A 13,151-nucleotide genomic window follows, 5' to 3' on the forward strand; every position below is an offset into this window, starting at 1 on the left:
CGCTATGCAAAGGTAGCGTGGCCGAGTGGTCTAAGGCGCTGGTTTAAGGCACCAGTCATTTCGATGGCGTGGGTTCGAATCCCACCGCTGCCAATGAGATTATTTTTCCTCCACTTCTTTTTCACCTTGTTTGATAGTACATTTTCACATTGATTAATTTTTCACATCAGAATAGTTCGGCAGATTATTTTAGAAATGTTGAATATCTTGTCACAAAGAGCATTTATCGTTGATTTTTCATCTGCATTTAACACCATTCAACCTCATCTTTTAACTGAAAAAACTTGTTTCGTTTTAATATTGTTGGGTTGGTTTTAGATTGTTAACTAACAGATCCCAACAAGTTAGAATTTTTTGAGTAAATAAAACTTTGTCTGATGTGTGTGTTTCATCCACAGGTTCACCCCAAGGTTGTATATTTTAAACACTTTTGTATATCTTGTATATTGATGATTGTAGAAGTCAGCATGATGATAGACATATAATCGAGCTCGCTCGACAGATGATTCTGCCATTGTTAGTTTGCTCCAAGATCATGAAAGCCATCATGGGCCTAATAGTTGACATTCTCGCAAACCAGAGCTGTGATTTTTTTCGGCGATGTACACTGTGTGTTTTGGACGGTGCCGTAAAAGAGGCCGGGGTTTGCGACAATGCTTATTTTCCTACTGTCGCACAAAAAAATTACCCACGTTGGGATAATAAAGTTATAATTGTATTGTACGTACATACATACATACATACATACATACATACATACACATACATACATACATACATACATACATACATACATACATACACATACATACATACATACAATACATACATACATACATACATACACATACATACATACATACATACATACATACATACATACATACATACATACATACATACATACATACATACACATACATACACATACATACATACATACATACATAAATACATACACATACATACATACATACATACATACATACTACATACATACATACATACATACATACATACATACAACATACATACATACATACATACATACATCATACATACATACACATACATACATACATACATACATACATACATACATACATACATACTATACATACATACAACCACATACATACATACATACATACATACATACACATACATACATACATACATACATACATACATACATACACATACATACATACATACAATACATACATACACACACATACATACATACATACATACATACATACATACATACATACATACATACATACATACATACATACATACATACACATACATACATACATACATACCTACATACATACATACCTACATACATACACATACATACATACATACAATACATACATACATACATACATACATACATACACACACTCACTCACTCAAGAGGGGTTCTAATTTGCACTCACACACAATGCCATTCCTTAGTGACCGTACACGACTTTCTTATATTTTTTCTGTATTTAATTGCCTCTCTCTCTCTCTCTCTCTCTCTCTCTCTCTCTCTCTCTTCTCTCTTCTCTCTCTCTCTCTCTCTCTCTCTCTCTCTCTCTCTCTCTCTCTCCTCCCTCTCTCTCTCTCTCTCTCTCTCTCTCTCTCTCTCTCTCTCTCTCTCTCTCTCTCTCTCTCTCTCTCTCTCTCTGTCTCTCTCTCTCCCTCTCTCTCTCTCTCTCTCTCTCTCTCTCTCGCTCTCTCTCTCTCTCTCTCTCTCGCTCTCTCTCTCTCTCTCTCTCTCTCTCTCTCTCTTCTCTCTCTCCCTCTCTCTCTCTCTCTCTCTCTCTCTCTCTGTCTCTCTCTCTCCCCCCTCTCTCCCCCCCCCTCTCTCTCTCTCTCTCTTCTCTCTCTCTCTCTCTCTCTCTCTCTCTCTCTCTCTCTCTCTCTCTCTCTCTCTCTCTCTCTCTCTCTCTCTCTCTCTCTCTCTCTCTACACAACAATATGAATACAAGACATTATTATACATCATGATAAATCTTATATTTAATAAAACTATGTTGAGGACAGACCTCAATTTTAATTCTAACAAATAGCGAAACAACGCTAATGAACACAGTCTCTTATTATAAAGCTTTTGATCATCGGGTAATAATATACAGATAATCATCGACTTAGGTAACTATTATATATAATCCCCAGGTATACATGTATAGACGATCGCTGTTTCTATACGACTAAATTAACCACCTCGAGGAGAAATTTAAAAAAATAATTGTCAGCACTCTGGAATGACTTCTCATACATGCATTCCATATTTTAGTGTCATTGCGTTAAAATCCCAACATTGTTGAATTGTAAACATTTGTTTTGACGATATCGATGGCAGAACAAAGACTAATTTCAACATTACAAGGAACTGTCACAGTGGAGCAACACTGTGCTATCCAAAAATCGATTCGACGTCCAAGCTCAGTTCAGCTTTCAAACAGCCTGCCAAATTGCCACCAGGATGTCTCACATGAATTGTTACTTCATAGTTGCCCTGGCATAAGAAACAAGTCAAAATGAGTCGTCATTCAAAGTCAGCAGTATAGCAGGCAGCTATTGATAATATTTGATAAATATCATTGACACAAATCTGTGTGTGTGTGTGTGTGTGTGTGTGTGTGTGTGTGTGTGTGTGTGTGTGATATTCTTTGTGTCTGTCTGTCTGTCTGTCTGTCTGTCTGTCTGTCTGTCTGTCTGTCTGTCTGTCTGTCTGTCTATCTATCTGTCTGTCTGTCACCCCCTCTCCCTCGCTGTAAATTGGAAATTACTAGCAAGATTGCAATTTTTTGCTACAGTTAGCTTGAATGAAATAACCCATTCAAACCAAGGGCATGAGGCAACAATGCGTATATCAACAGTGGAATAACATTTAAATAAAGAAAAAAAAAACATGAAAACAATGAAAGTAATTCCTAAAGATATCATAAATTTTGCTATTATACATGTTACACAGTGATAACTGTAGAATGGCCAGATACCAAGACAGGTATAACGAGACTTCTATATCATGGCTTTTAGATCAACAGCATGGAGAAATACAATCTGTTTAGTGTTTTTTGACATAATACTAAATATATAATTTCAATGTACAAAGAAATATATTGTCCTCAGTAAAATACGTTTTGGAATAATACTTCGATTTGGCTTGCCTGCTTGACGAACAGTGCCCAATGTCTCTGTATTAGCGTATCACGCACGTTGAAAGCTGATTGATTAGCGCCACACACGGCCATACGGTTGACTGCTGCCGTTTTTCACGGCCTGCTGTTACGATTTAATAATAGTATTGGGACATGAGGAAAATTCGTTGTGTGCGCGAGCTCAACATTTGCGTAAAATATTAGTATAAGCAAGGAATGCGTTTGAGCGCGAGAACAGCAGTGCGTCAGCGGGCAGCTTTCAAAGCGCACTAAGCTTCGATTTTCATTTTGCGTCTTAATTATGTTCCATAACCTAGGTAACAGAAATATAAGCATTACAAACACACTGAATCTATTCGTAAACTTGTCTTTTGGAGTCTGTGATATCATAAACTTATTATTAAAACGTTTTCATTATTTTTTTAAAACAGATAAATGTACAATCATGTACATATATATCATGATGTCGCTTATCAATATTTTTACAAATTGTATTTCTGGCTTTATACAATATTCCAGAATCCCAAATATGTGTAAGAAACTCGTTCTTTATTTTGATAATTATTGAATTTCGCTAGAATTGTTGCGTCATGCCCCTGTTCAAATCAAATTTTGACACAGACGCCAATATTTTGATGTCTGTATTTGATGTGTCACGCCCATAGTTGGATGTCAGTTCATTTCATTTTATTAGTATAGACAAAATGTGTAAAGAAACTGTATTCAGTCACTCTTATTATCATAAAGTGTAGCATGTGTACTTTGAGCGTAGTTGTATCAAATAGAGAGTGAAATTTGCCGCTTACGTTTATAATCGGGGCTACATGTTCTAACTCGTCACCAAGATAAAAAGATCGGTCGCCTTGGTAAAGTCCAGAAGGTGGAGGACATTGGCATACGTCATTTGGAGTTGGTAAACATTCGATTTTACCAAAGTATTCTACCACATCACATAAATCATATGAACTGCACAGGGAAAGAAACACACATTTTTTAAAAAAAACTTAAGATTTATCTATACAATCTAAAACAATTTAAAAGTTACGTGGCCAAACTCGAGATATTGTCTTTTTTTAAGTGATACACCGTTTTGTTCATGCTACCTCTCAATACAGTGTATTGTAGTCGTGTATATGCATTGTGTGTTGAAATAAGTGTAACATCCTTCCATATATGCTGTGAAGATGAACATCACTAGAGGAAATTTAAATAGACATTTTCATGAACTTTGGGTTCTGGAGAGTTATGCCATAGTTTTACATCATTAAATTACGCACAATTTCAGAAAAAAAAGATCAATTTGAATTTATTCCTCATCTGAGGATCTTTGTTGTGGGTCACATTGCCGTCATGGGACTCGGCAGACTGTTTATGCAATGGTTGAACAATGAATATTCATCAGACTGTTTATGCAATGGTTGAACAATGAATATTCATGACCCCTAAGAGCCAATTAACTTCAGTGAAAACGTTATCGTGACTGTTTATTCTCAAACTTTCACCCCCCCCCCCTCCCCATTTCCCTTCCCCTCCCCCATTCCCCTACCATCCCCTTGTATTTCTGAAGGCCTTTTTACCAAAAAATCAGAGTTACAAATCTGCCTATTTTCCATGACTGGCTTCTATCATGGTAAAACCGAGAGAATCGAGTATTGAGGAAAGAAAATTGTTGTATGACGCATACATGTCAAAGGTCATGACACCTACCAGGATCCAATGTTCCGGATACAAGGGACTTTTACTTTATATTCAAAACCCCAGATCTTTCGAATTTTTTTCAGTGTTACATCAACTGTTGTACCATCCATTAACTCATCCACAGTCAAATTGTAGGCGAATTCAACATCACTTTGGGATGCCAGCGGCATTGGAGAAATGGATAGCTCAGAGACTGTGATGTCACGTCCTATGAATGGAAGATGAGGATACTGATCAATCAATCAATCAATCAATCAATCAATCAATCAATCAATCAATCAATCAATCAATCAATCAATCAATCAATCAATCAATCAATCAATCAATCAATCAATCAATCAATCAATCAACCAACCAACCAACCAACCAACCAACCAACCAACCCACCAACCCACCCACCCACCCACCCACCCACCCACCCACAGAATAATGAGATTTAATTTGAGAGCCCGGAAGGCCAAACAAAATAAGTTCAGCGATAGTAAATACCTTCAATTCTTCAATGTATTGATGCCATCTATTCAAACTGGTCACATCTGGCAATATTTAGCGATAAGTTAACCCTTGCTCAGATCCAAAACTTGCCCCATATCACCCATATCCAACTGCAGGGCAAACGACACAGTGACGTACACCGGTCACAGCATTGGTGACGTCCACCGTACACCGATCACAACATGCTGATTGCAATGTCAAGTTAAACATTACACCGTGACAACGTTTTTGAAGGTTATTCTATTCTCACGGCATTCTTTCTGTTACAGCGACACGTGTTCTGAACCCAATCGCGACGACCCCGTTTTTCCGTGTGGACACTACAGTTTACAACAATATGTTTTTTTAAAAAAAAAAAAACTATACGACAATTGCGCCAAAACAATCTGAACAAAGTAGTGTATAGAGACATTGTTAATCACATATCCGAAGGTCGCTCTCCTGTTAAAGGCAGAAAAGTGACCACAAAACTGTGAGATTTAATTCATCAGTTTGGAAACCTACCTCCTTCCACATTGCTCCCCTGTTAATCGGCAGAAAAATGATCACGAAACTGTGAGATTTAAAGTCATCAGTTTGGAACCTACCTCCACACTGCTCCCCTGTTAATTGGCAGAAAAGTGATCACGAAAGTATGAGATTTAAAGTCATCATTTTGGAAACCTACCTCCACACTGCTCCCCTGTTAATCGGCAGAAAAGTGATCACGAAACTGTGAGATTTAAAGTCATCAGTTTGGAACCTACCTCCACACTGCTCCCCTGTTAATTGGCAGAAAAGTGATCACGAAACTATGAGATTTAAAGTCATCATTTTGGAAACCTACCTCCACACTGCTGCCAAGTGAAATCCTGGAAGTCAGCAATCACAGTGTTTGATCCCAACCATATCAGAGACACAACAAAAATCAGGGATGTAATATTCATATTTCGGTGCTCGTGAGGATCACTTTGTTTTGAACGGATGTTTGGGCTAACACATGTACGTCTTCCTCAGTGTAACAGAGCAGTAGTGTAGTGTTGCACACCGGTATTTACAAAAAATTCTCACACATGGCAAGTATTGATGACCACCCTAGAGTAAGAGGATATCGCGTGACGTGAAATTTAAGCTTTCTATTTCCTGTACACGATTGGGTTTCTCAGTAACTTGTGACGTATAGGAGAATTGAAGATGCCTTGGCCTGTCGCTCATGTGACAACAGGATGATTTACACATACACATATACACAACTTTAAACTAAAAATGAACACTGTTATTCTACGCACAGTAGGGATGTAGAGCAGACAAGTTACCACATTGATTATCAGTTGGAAAGTAAACAATTGAAGCTATGGAAATCATCAAGTCCATGTAATTGTACAGCGGAGCTTGTTCCTTATCAATCTGATTAAACTCTTATGTAGATGTCGGCTAATCATTCCTCTAGAGGAGGAGATCAGGCTAAAACTGTAAAAACATGTACTACGAAAAGGTCAATTTAAGCAAAATAACGAAGGTAAAATAGCAATGAATGATTAGCCGACATCTACATCAGATTTTAATCAGATTGGTTCCTACTGAACTGGAAACTAATAGCAATGTTTATCACTTTACCATATGTGATTGGGCGAAGGATCCTGCTGTGGTGTTTGTTGTGTCTCTGTTATTGTTTGTCTAGAGTTGAATTGTGTTTATCTTTGTGTTAAAAGACATCATGTCCAGCGAGTGAAACACCAAGGCAATTCCATTTCTCATGTATGTAAAAGTATACTCGATACTCCTAATTACAGTGGTGTATGTGTGGGGGCAGTATACAACTTGATCTGATTAATTAGTTTTGTTATCATTTGATAAACACACACAAAGCATTGCAATCACAGGATGTTGTCAGAGATTACCCTTCCTACTATACCCTAGATTAGGCTGATGCTCTCCCGTTGGTACAGTATATACTTGTATATGTGCTAATCATCAAAACAGCCACAAAGTTGTGTTTTTCACGGTACATTGGAAATGCCCTCAGAGCCAATGTTGATTAAAAATTGATAAAACTTGCCAGTCTTCGCACATGCGCTGACTATGATATCCTTAGCTATCATCTTCAGACATGTACTACTCGAGTACCAGATCTATATGCGTTGCGAGTATCATTGGCAACTCCTATCATCATCTTCTAGTTAGTTATGTAAGTCACAGTTAGGACATGCGTACAATATAAAAACAGGTTAACGCACATGTTGTCTGTACTCAGCAACAATTGCATTGAATTGCTGGAACTGAGGACTTTTAGAACTGACGCCATTGGCAGCGCCAGGGTCATACTAGACTAGTTGCAAGTTGTTCCATCACTCGCCATCCATCTACTCTTTGCTCTTTTTGTTTCATCAATTATATTCGGTGTTATTATCAGCATTAATTTTTTTATGTAATTGGGTACACTTTTATAATTAATCTAGTATTGTTTCACTGACGGATACTGCCCTGACCCACATAACATTTGTAAAATACATTGTTAGTCCAGGCACAACGCGACAAACTTCGGGGGTCGGAGTAGTCTAGTTCAGAGCAGTCTAGATTGAGCCCATATATATTAACTAGACTAGGGGGTTGTTTTTGGATCGTTCTACCAGTCCAAACTGGTTTGCCCTAATGGGTCGAACCACTGGGGTATATGTTCAAATTACTGATATTGGTCTCAGTAATCATAAAGTAAACATGAACACCAGCCGTTCTAATTTAAACAACAAAGTGTCTATCTTAGATTGTCCAAAAGGCCAAGGATGTAAAATGTAGAGTGATGGTTGGTGTTATCACTCACTCACTCACTCACTCACTCACTCACTCACTCACTCACTCACTCAACCAACCAACCAATTAGTCATCAGTCAGTCAGTCAGTCAGTCAGTCAGTCAGTCAGCTCGCCAACCAGCCAACCAACCAACTAACTAACTAGACAACCAACCAACCAACCAACCAACCAACCAACCAACCAACCAACCAATTAATCAATCAATCAATCAATCAATCAATCAATCAATCAATCAATCAATCAATCAATCAATCAATCAATCAATCAATCAATCAATCAATCAATCAATCAATCAATCAACAAATCAATCAACAAATCAATCAATCAATCAATCAATCAATACTAGAGCTCAAAGGAAGGACAATGGTGTGGCCGTCAACTTCGTGCTCGCGGACGTACTGTACATGTATCACAATGCATCTCTCTGTTCAAAATTAAAAACTCACGCCATTGTATGAAATACTAGTACAGTGACAATTAGATGAATGAAAAATCGATTTGCATTCTGACCCCATGTGTTTTTCATAATACTGCGTGTTGTGGTACAGTAACATACTACGATCATTCAACTCATCAAAACAGTGGCCCTGACATTCTACCGATATCATCTTACATTGTATTTCAAACTACCCACTCATACACTGACTGCGACTTCAGTGGAATACACATCACACCAAAACTTCAGCTGGTGCAGTCAACTGTATTTGCAACCATGATGAATGCTTCGCTTCTTGGATTACTTGTGTGTGTGCTGTTTGGTGCAATCACCATCAACGCTGCCGATCCCTTTGAATTCACTTGGAACAAGTGTAGCGGTACGTATGAATATATTTTCATTGATAAATGTTCTTTAAAATATTTATATTTCAATTAACTGTACAGCTGTTGTCCAGACTTCGTGTGTGCATATTACCGATAACGCAATCCATGTACAGATAGTCTTATAGATTATTGTTCCCTTTTCACGTCCGCTCTCTAAAGGGGTATACATTTTGGTGTAAATTGCAGCAGGAAAATGTGTTGGAGTAGAATGGTGTAGTTCAATTGAGGGGTAATTGCCTTCTTCCGAGCCCCCCCCCCCCCTTATTTATTAGAGTGGATAATTTTAAGGATGTGTAGATGAAACATTGTCGAAATGAAAGTGGTCAGATCAGCAACATGCAACTTATGCCCAAAAGCGTGATATTTCATGTGATCAATTTACTTTCCATTAAGGCATTATACTTCTCAGGTATATGATCACTGTCAAATTCTATTCGTCGCTCCCAGTTCAAAGGTTACGCTTTACTTTATACACAGTGTGTCAAGGCTTGCTGAAATATGTGTGTGAGGGCGTTAGTTTGGGGGCTATATAATGTGAAGATTGTTCAAACCAATACTAATGATGGCCTCTTCACATTATAACCTAAAGACTTTTAAAAAGTGCCGCTTGGTCAAAAGTCTGAACTTCAAAACTATAAGGCAGATTCTTTTGAAAAATTGATGGGAAGTTTTGTAGATGTGTCTAGATGAAGAATTATTGAAAACAATATGACGTGTTTGTTGTTGATATGAAAATAAAGCCTAAAATGTGAGTTCTTGTCAAAAAGCTAAAAACTCAAAAGTACTTCCTGGCTAATTTTCTGAAATTTGGGATGATGTTTCTGGAGGTATAGATGAACGATTATTATACAATTATCAATATGCATAATATTTCTGAGGTTTGGTAAAAATTTAAAACTTCACAACTACTTGGCAGATCTACATGCTAAAAGCGATCTTTATAAAATAACAGCTTGGGTTTCAATATCAGTTATGCACAATGTTGCTATTTTTTACCCCATCACAGGATCCGGAAGTGACGATGACGTAAGCTTTAAAAATCTGACGCTTTCCCCTATGCCTCTGTCGCTCCCTGGCATTGCAAATATGACGTATGTTGTGGATGTAAGACAACTGACGAGTGAGACAAATGTCTTCGTAGAGCTGGTAAGAGTTGTCGACTTAGGCTGGTTGGGAAAATGGCGTGTGGGTATACTGTGCATTGCTGGATACGGTTCCTGGTAAGTATTGCGACAGCCAACGTCGTAAATCACACACCTCTTTACGGCACAGTCCTCTTTATGTGCCCAGACTTGTGATAATGTACGACAACTATCATGGTCTGTTTAAAATTATCAAAAAGATGCAAAAAGTGTAAAAAGTTTGTTATTGTACGTACAATAACAAACATTTCACATTGTTTAATGTTTTGCATTTTATTGAGTTGCGAACATAAACTTGGTATATGTCCTTTCGCTTTATTTTTTTCAAGTAGAAAAACATAGTGAAGCTGTTTTATCAAATAAAAATCCAAAATAAATACCAAATTCTCATCCATATGGCCACTTTAAGCGTATATGTGTATATAAAAAATACTGAAGTGGAATGTCTTTTTGTTATATCTGTAGTAATTACAAATTGTGCAATCCGGTGGACTTTGTTAAAGATCTGCTGTGTCCAGAAGATAACTGTCAATGTCCACCAGTAGATGGTCGTCACAAGGATGATAGCTCACTTAACATCAATGATATACCTTCTGCACTGTCTTTTGTCACCGACGTAAGTATTTGTAAAGGTTATGCCCTATATAATTCGTAATGCATTATGGGTACACGTCACGTACATGGGGAATACAATACCGGAAACTTTATGGATATCATGAGCCTTCAAAGCTGGACTAGCTGTAACTGAAATATTTTTTTGATCAAATAATCAACAATATTTTCCAAAAAATCAATAATCACACAGTGTAGAAGTCAGTTTTATTCTCATGTAGTAGTAACAGGTTAAAATCATGACCACTTTGGGGTTCTAAGTTTAGGGAGCGGGCTCCCAAAATTGATTTGATTGGAAGTATATATTATACCGTGTCTTGTGTACAGCTATACAAACGGTCTACCTATATAGATGATTCGACACTGTTATAGATTTATGATATTGAGTTGTAACATCTCAGAAAACAATTTTTTTTAAAAACCATTCCAGTTGCAACTAATTTAGCCATGTTATTGTACCCCACTAGTTATGTTGTTCGACATGTTTTACTCTTTGTTATAATATAATCATGTTTCAGTGTAAAACTAAACTGACCATCAACATTCCATTGTTAGTGCATTGTTAGGTCAGTAAGGGAACCTTCAGTATTTACAAGGGGGGGGGGCGGAGGAAATCACACATGGTCTGTTAAGTAAAACATGACTCACTGGTACTACTTGAGTCAGTACATGTATCACTCTCCGTGTTCTCTATGACATTCAAAACTAAATCATCATCATCATCATCATCATCATCATCATCATCATCATCATCATCATATTTTAACAACAACAACAACAACAACAACAACAACAACAACAACAACAACAACATTCATGTACAGTGTGAGTGATAAGGTGAGATGGGTACCGGGTGCACTCAACAAAATGCATCGTTTTATTAAACAATTTTCTTACAAAATATGTATTTTAATTTTTGTATTTTTGCATGTAATGTACTCGTAAAAATAAATGTTAAGTGCTCATCTCACTTTTACATCTCAAAACACACAAAACAAATTGACAATAATTGAATCTTCAATTTGGTCACAAAACTACGGATTGTAAAATGTGACCCTCCCCCAAACATTGTAATGCAAAATATGACCCTCCCCCAAGAACAGGTTTGTAAAATGTGACCCACCCCCCACCCCCGATTCCTCCGGCCCTATCCCCTTGTAAATACTGAAGACTCCCTAAATGTGCTTCTTTCTGTGGACTGGCCTGTTCTGATCCTAGGCGGAAAAAATATTTAGACATTCACAAAAGAAACCATTGATTGATTGATTGAATGATTGATAGATTAATTGATTGATTGACTGATTGATTGATTGGTTGGTTGGTTGGTTTGATGGATGATTGATTGATTGATTGATTGATTGATTGATTGATTGATTGATTGATTGATTGATTGATACATTTTCTCTATTTTTCATTTTTACCCTTTCTCTATGTTCAGGGCAACTACGAAGCAAAAATTACTATCAAACACGCCGATGGTAAATTGGCAGGTTGTGTGAAAGTTACCTTTAGTTTGGGAGGTTAATTACCGTTATCATGGTTTCTACGAGATTCTTCCGTATAGCCAACCATTTCGACATATTTTCATGACTCATCTATCACTGGCAAATGTATCGCTGTCACTGAATATTCCCCAATCCTGCCGAAGAAACACAAGTTTACACACACTGATGCCATGTTTTGGTGCCATATAATTTTGCCACTTACCAACAGTCAATTTACTTTAAATAAAATTTGTGTCACATGGGTTGAATTACATTATGTTATAAACATGCCAAGTTGATTTTGCCTACCAGGAGTTCTTTATAACTTGCAGGTTCCAAAAATTGACTTTTCAAAGTGATATCACTATCAGGTTGATTTATTTTAGCGCCAACAATGTTTCGACTCTTGCTAAAATACGGTTGGCGCCAAAAGATTCATGTCTGCACCTATGTGATATAACTTTCAGCTTGATTTATTTTCGCGCCTAAAATTTCTTCGCCTCTTTGGCTAAAATACGGTTGACGGTTGGCGCCAAGAGATCTAAGTCCCTAAGGGATATAACTTTCCTGTTGATTATTTTCGCGCCTAAAATTAGTTCGCCTCAAAAGCTAAACTAAGAGATTTACGCCCAAAGGGATATAGCTTTGAAGTTGAATATTTTAGCGCCAATATATTTCGATTCAAACCTAAAATACGGTTTGCACCAAAAGATTCAAGGGATCTAACTTTGATTTATTTTGGCGCTAAACATATTTCGGCTGAATAAGCTACAATATAGTTGGAGCTAAGAGATCTCGGCTACGTTGACATAACTTGATGTTGATTTTAACATTTTAGTGCTGAGTAAGGTAAAATATGGTTGGAGCTATCCAATTATGGCGCCACACAATCCTGAATCCGTATTAGTTTTTCTGTCTTATTAAATAAAGTCTGCATTTAATACCA

The 13,151-nt window shown here is 37.2% G+C and overlaps 2 protein-coding genes and 1 non-coding gene across 3 annotated transcripts; 2 read left to right on the plus strand and 1 right to left on the minus strand.

The window, feature by feature from the left end:
• Positions 1–11: 11 nt before the first annotated feature.
• Trnal-aag (transfer RNA leucine (anticodon AAG)) lies at positions 12–93 on the plus strand. The gene has a single exon. It is a non-coding gene; the product is annotated as a tRNA-Leu (tRNA).
• Positions 94–2,003: 1,910 nt separating this feature from the next.
• LOC144452897 (ganglioside GM2 activator-like) lies at positions 2,004–6,490 on the minus strand. Its single transcript, XM_078144100.1, has 4 exons — positions 6,181–6,490; positions 4,869–5,067; positions 3,968–4,127; positions 2,004–2,515 (listed from the first exon to the last, which is right to left on the minus strand). Exons 1-4 carry the CDS (start codon positions 6,278–6,280, stop codon positions 2,414–2,416), a joined length of 561 nt encoding a protein of 186 aa, XP_078000226.1. The 5' UTR covers positions 6,281–6,490; the 3' UTR covers positions 2,004–2,413.
• Positions 6,491–8,768: 2,278 nt separating this feature from the next.
• On the plus strand, positions 8,769–13,151 carry LOC144452617 (uncharacterized). The gene is made up of 4 exons (XM_078143740.1): positions 8,769–8,960; positions 9,974–10,187; positions 10,575–10,725; positions 12,160–13,151. The coding sequence occupies exons 1-4, from the start codon at positions 8,858–8,860 to the stop codon at positions 12,244–12,246; spliced, it is 555 nt and encodes a 184-aa protein (XP_077999866.1). The 5' UTR covers positions 8,769–8,857; the 3' UTR covers positions 12,247–13,151.

Source organism: Glandiceps talaboti, chromosome 23 (genome assembly GCF_964340395.1).
Source record: "Glandiceps talaboti chromosome 23, keGlaTala1.1, whole genome shotgun sequence".
Taxonomy (NCBI): Eukaryota; Metazoa; Hemichordata; class Enteropneusta; family Spengelidae; genus Glandiceps; species Glandiceps talaboti.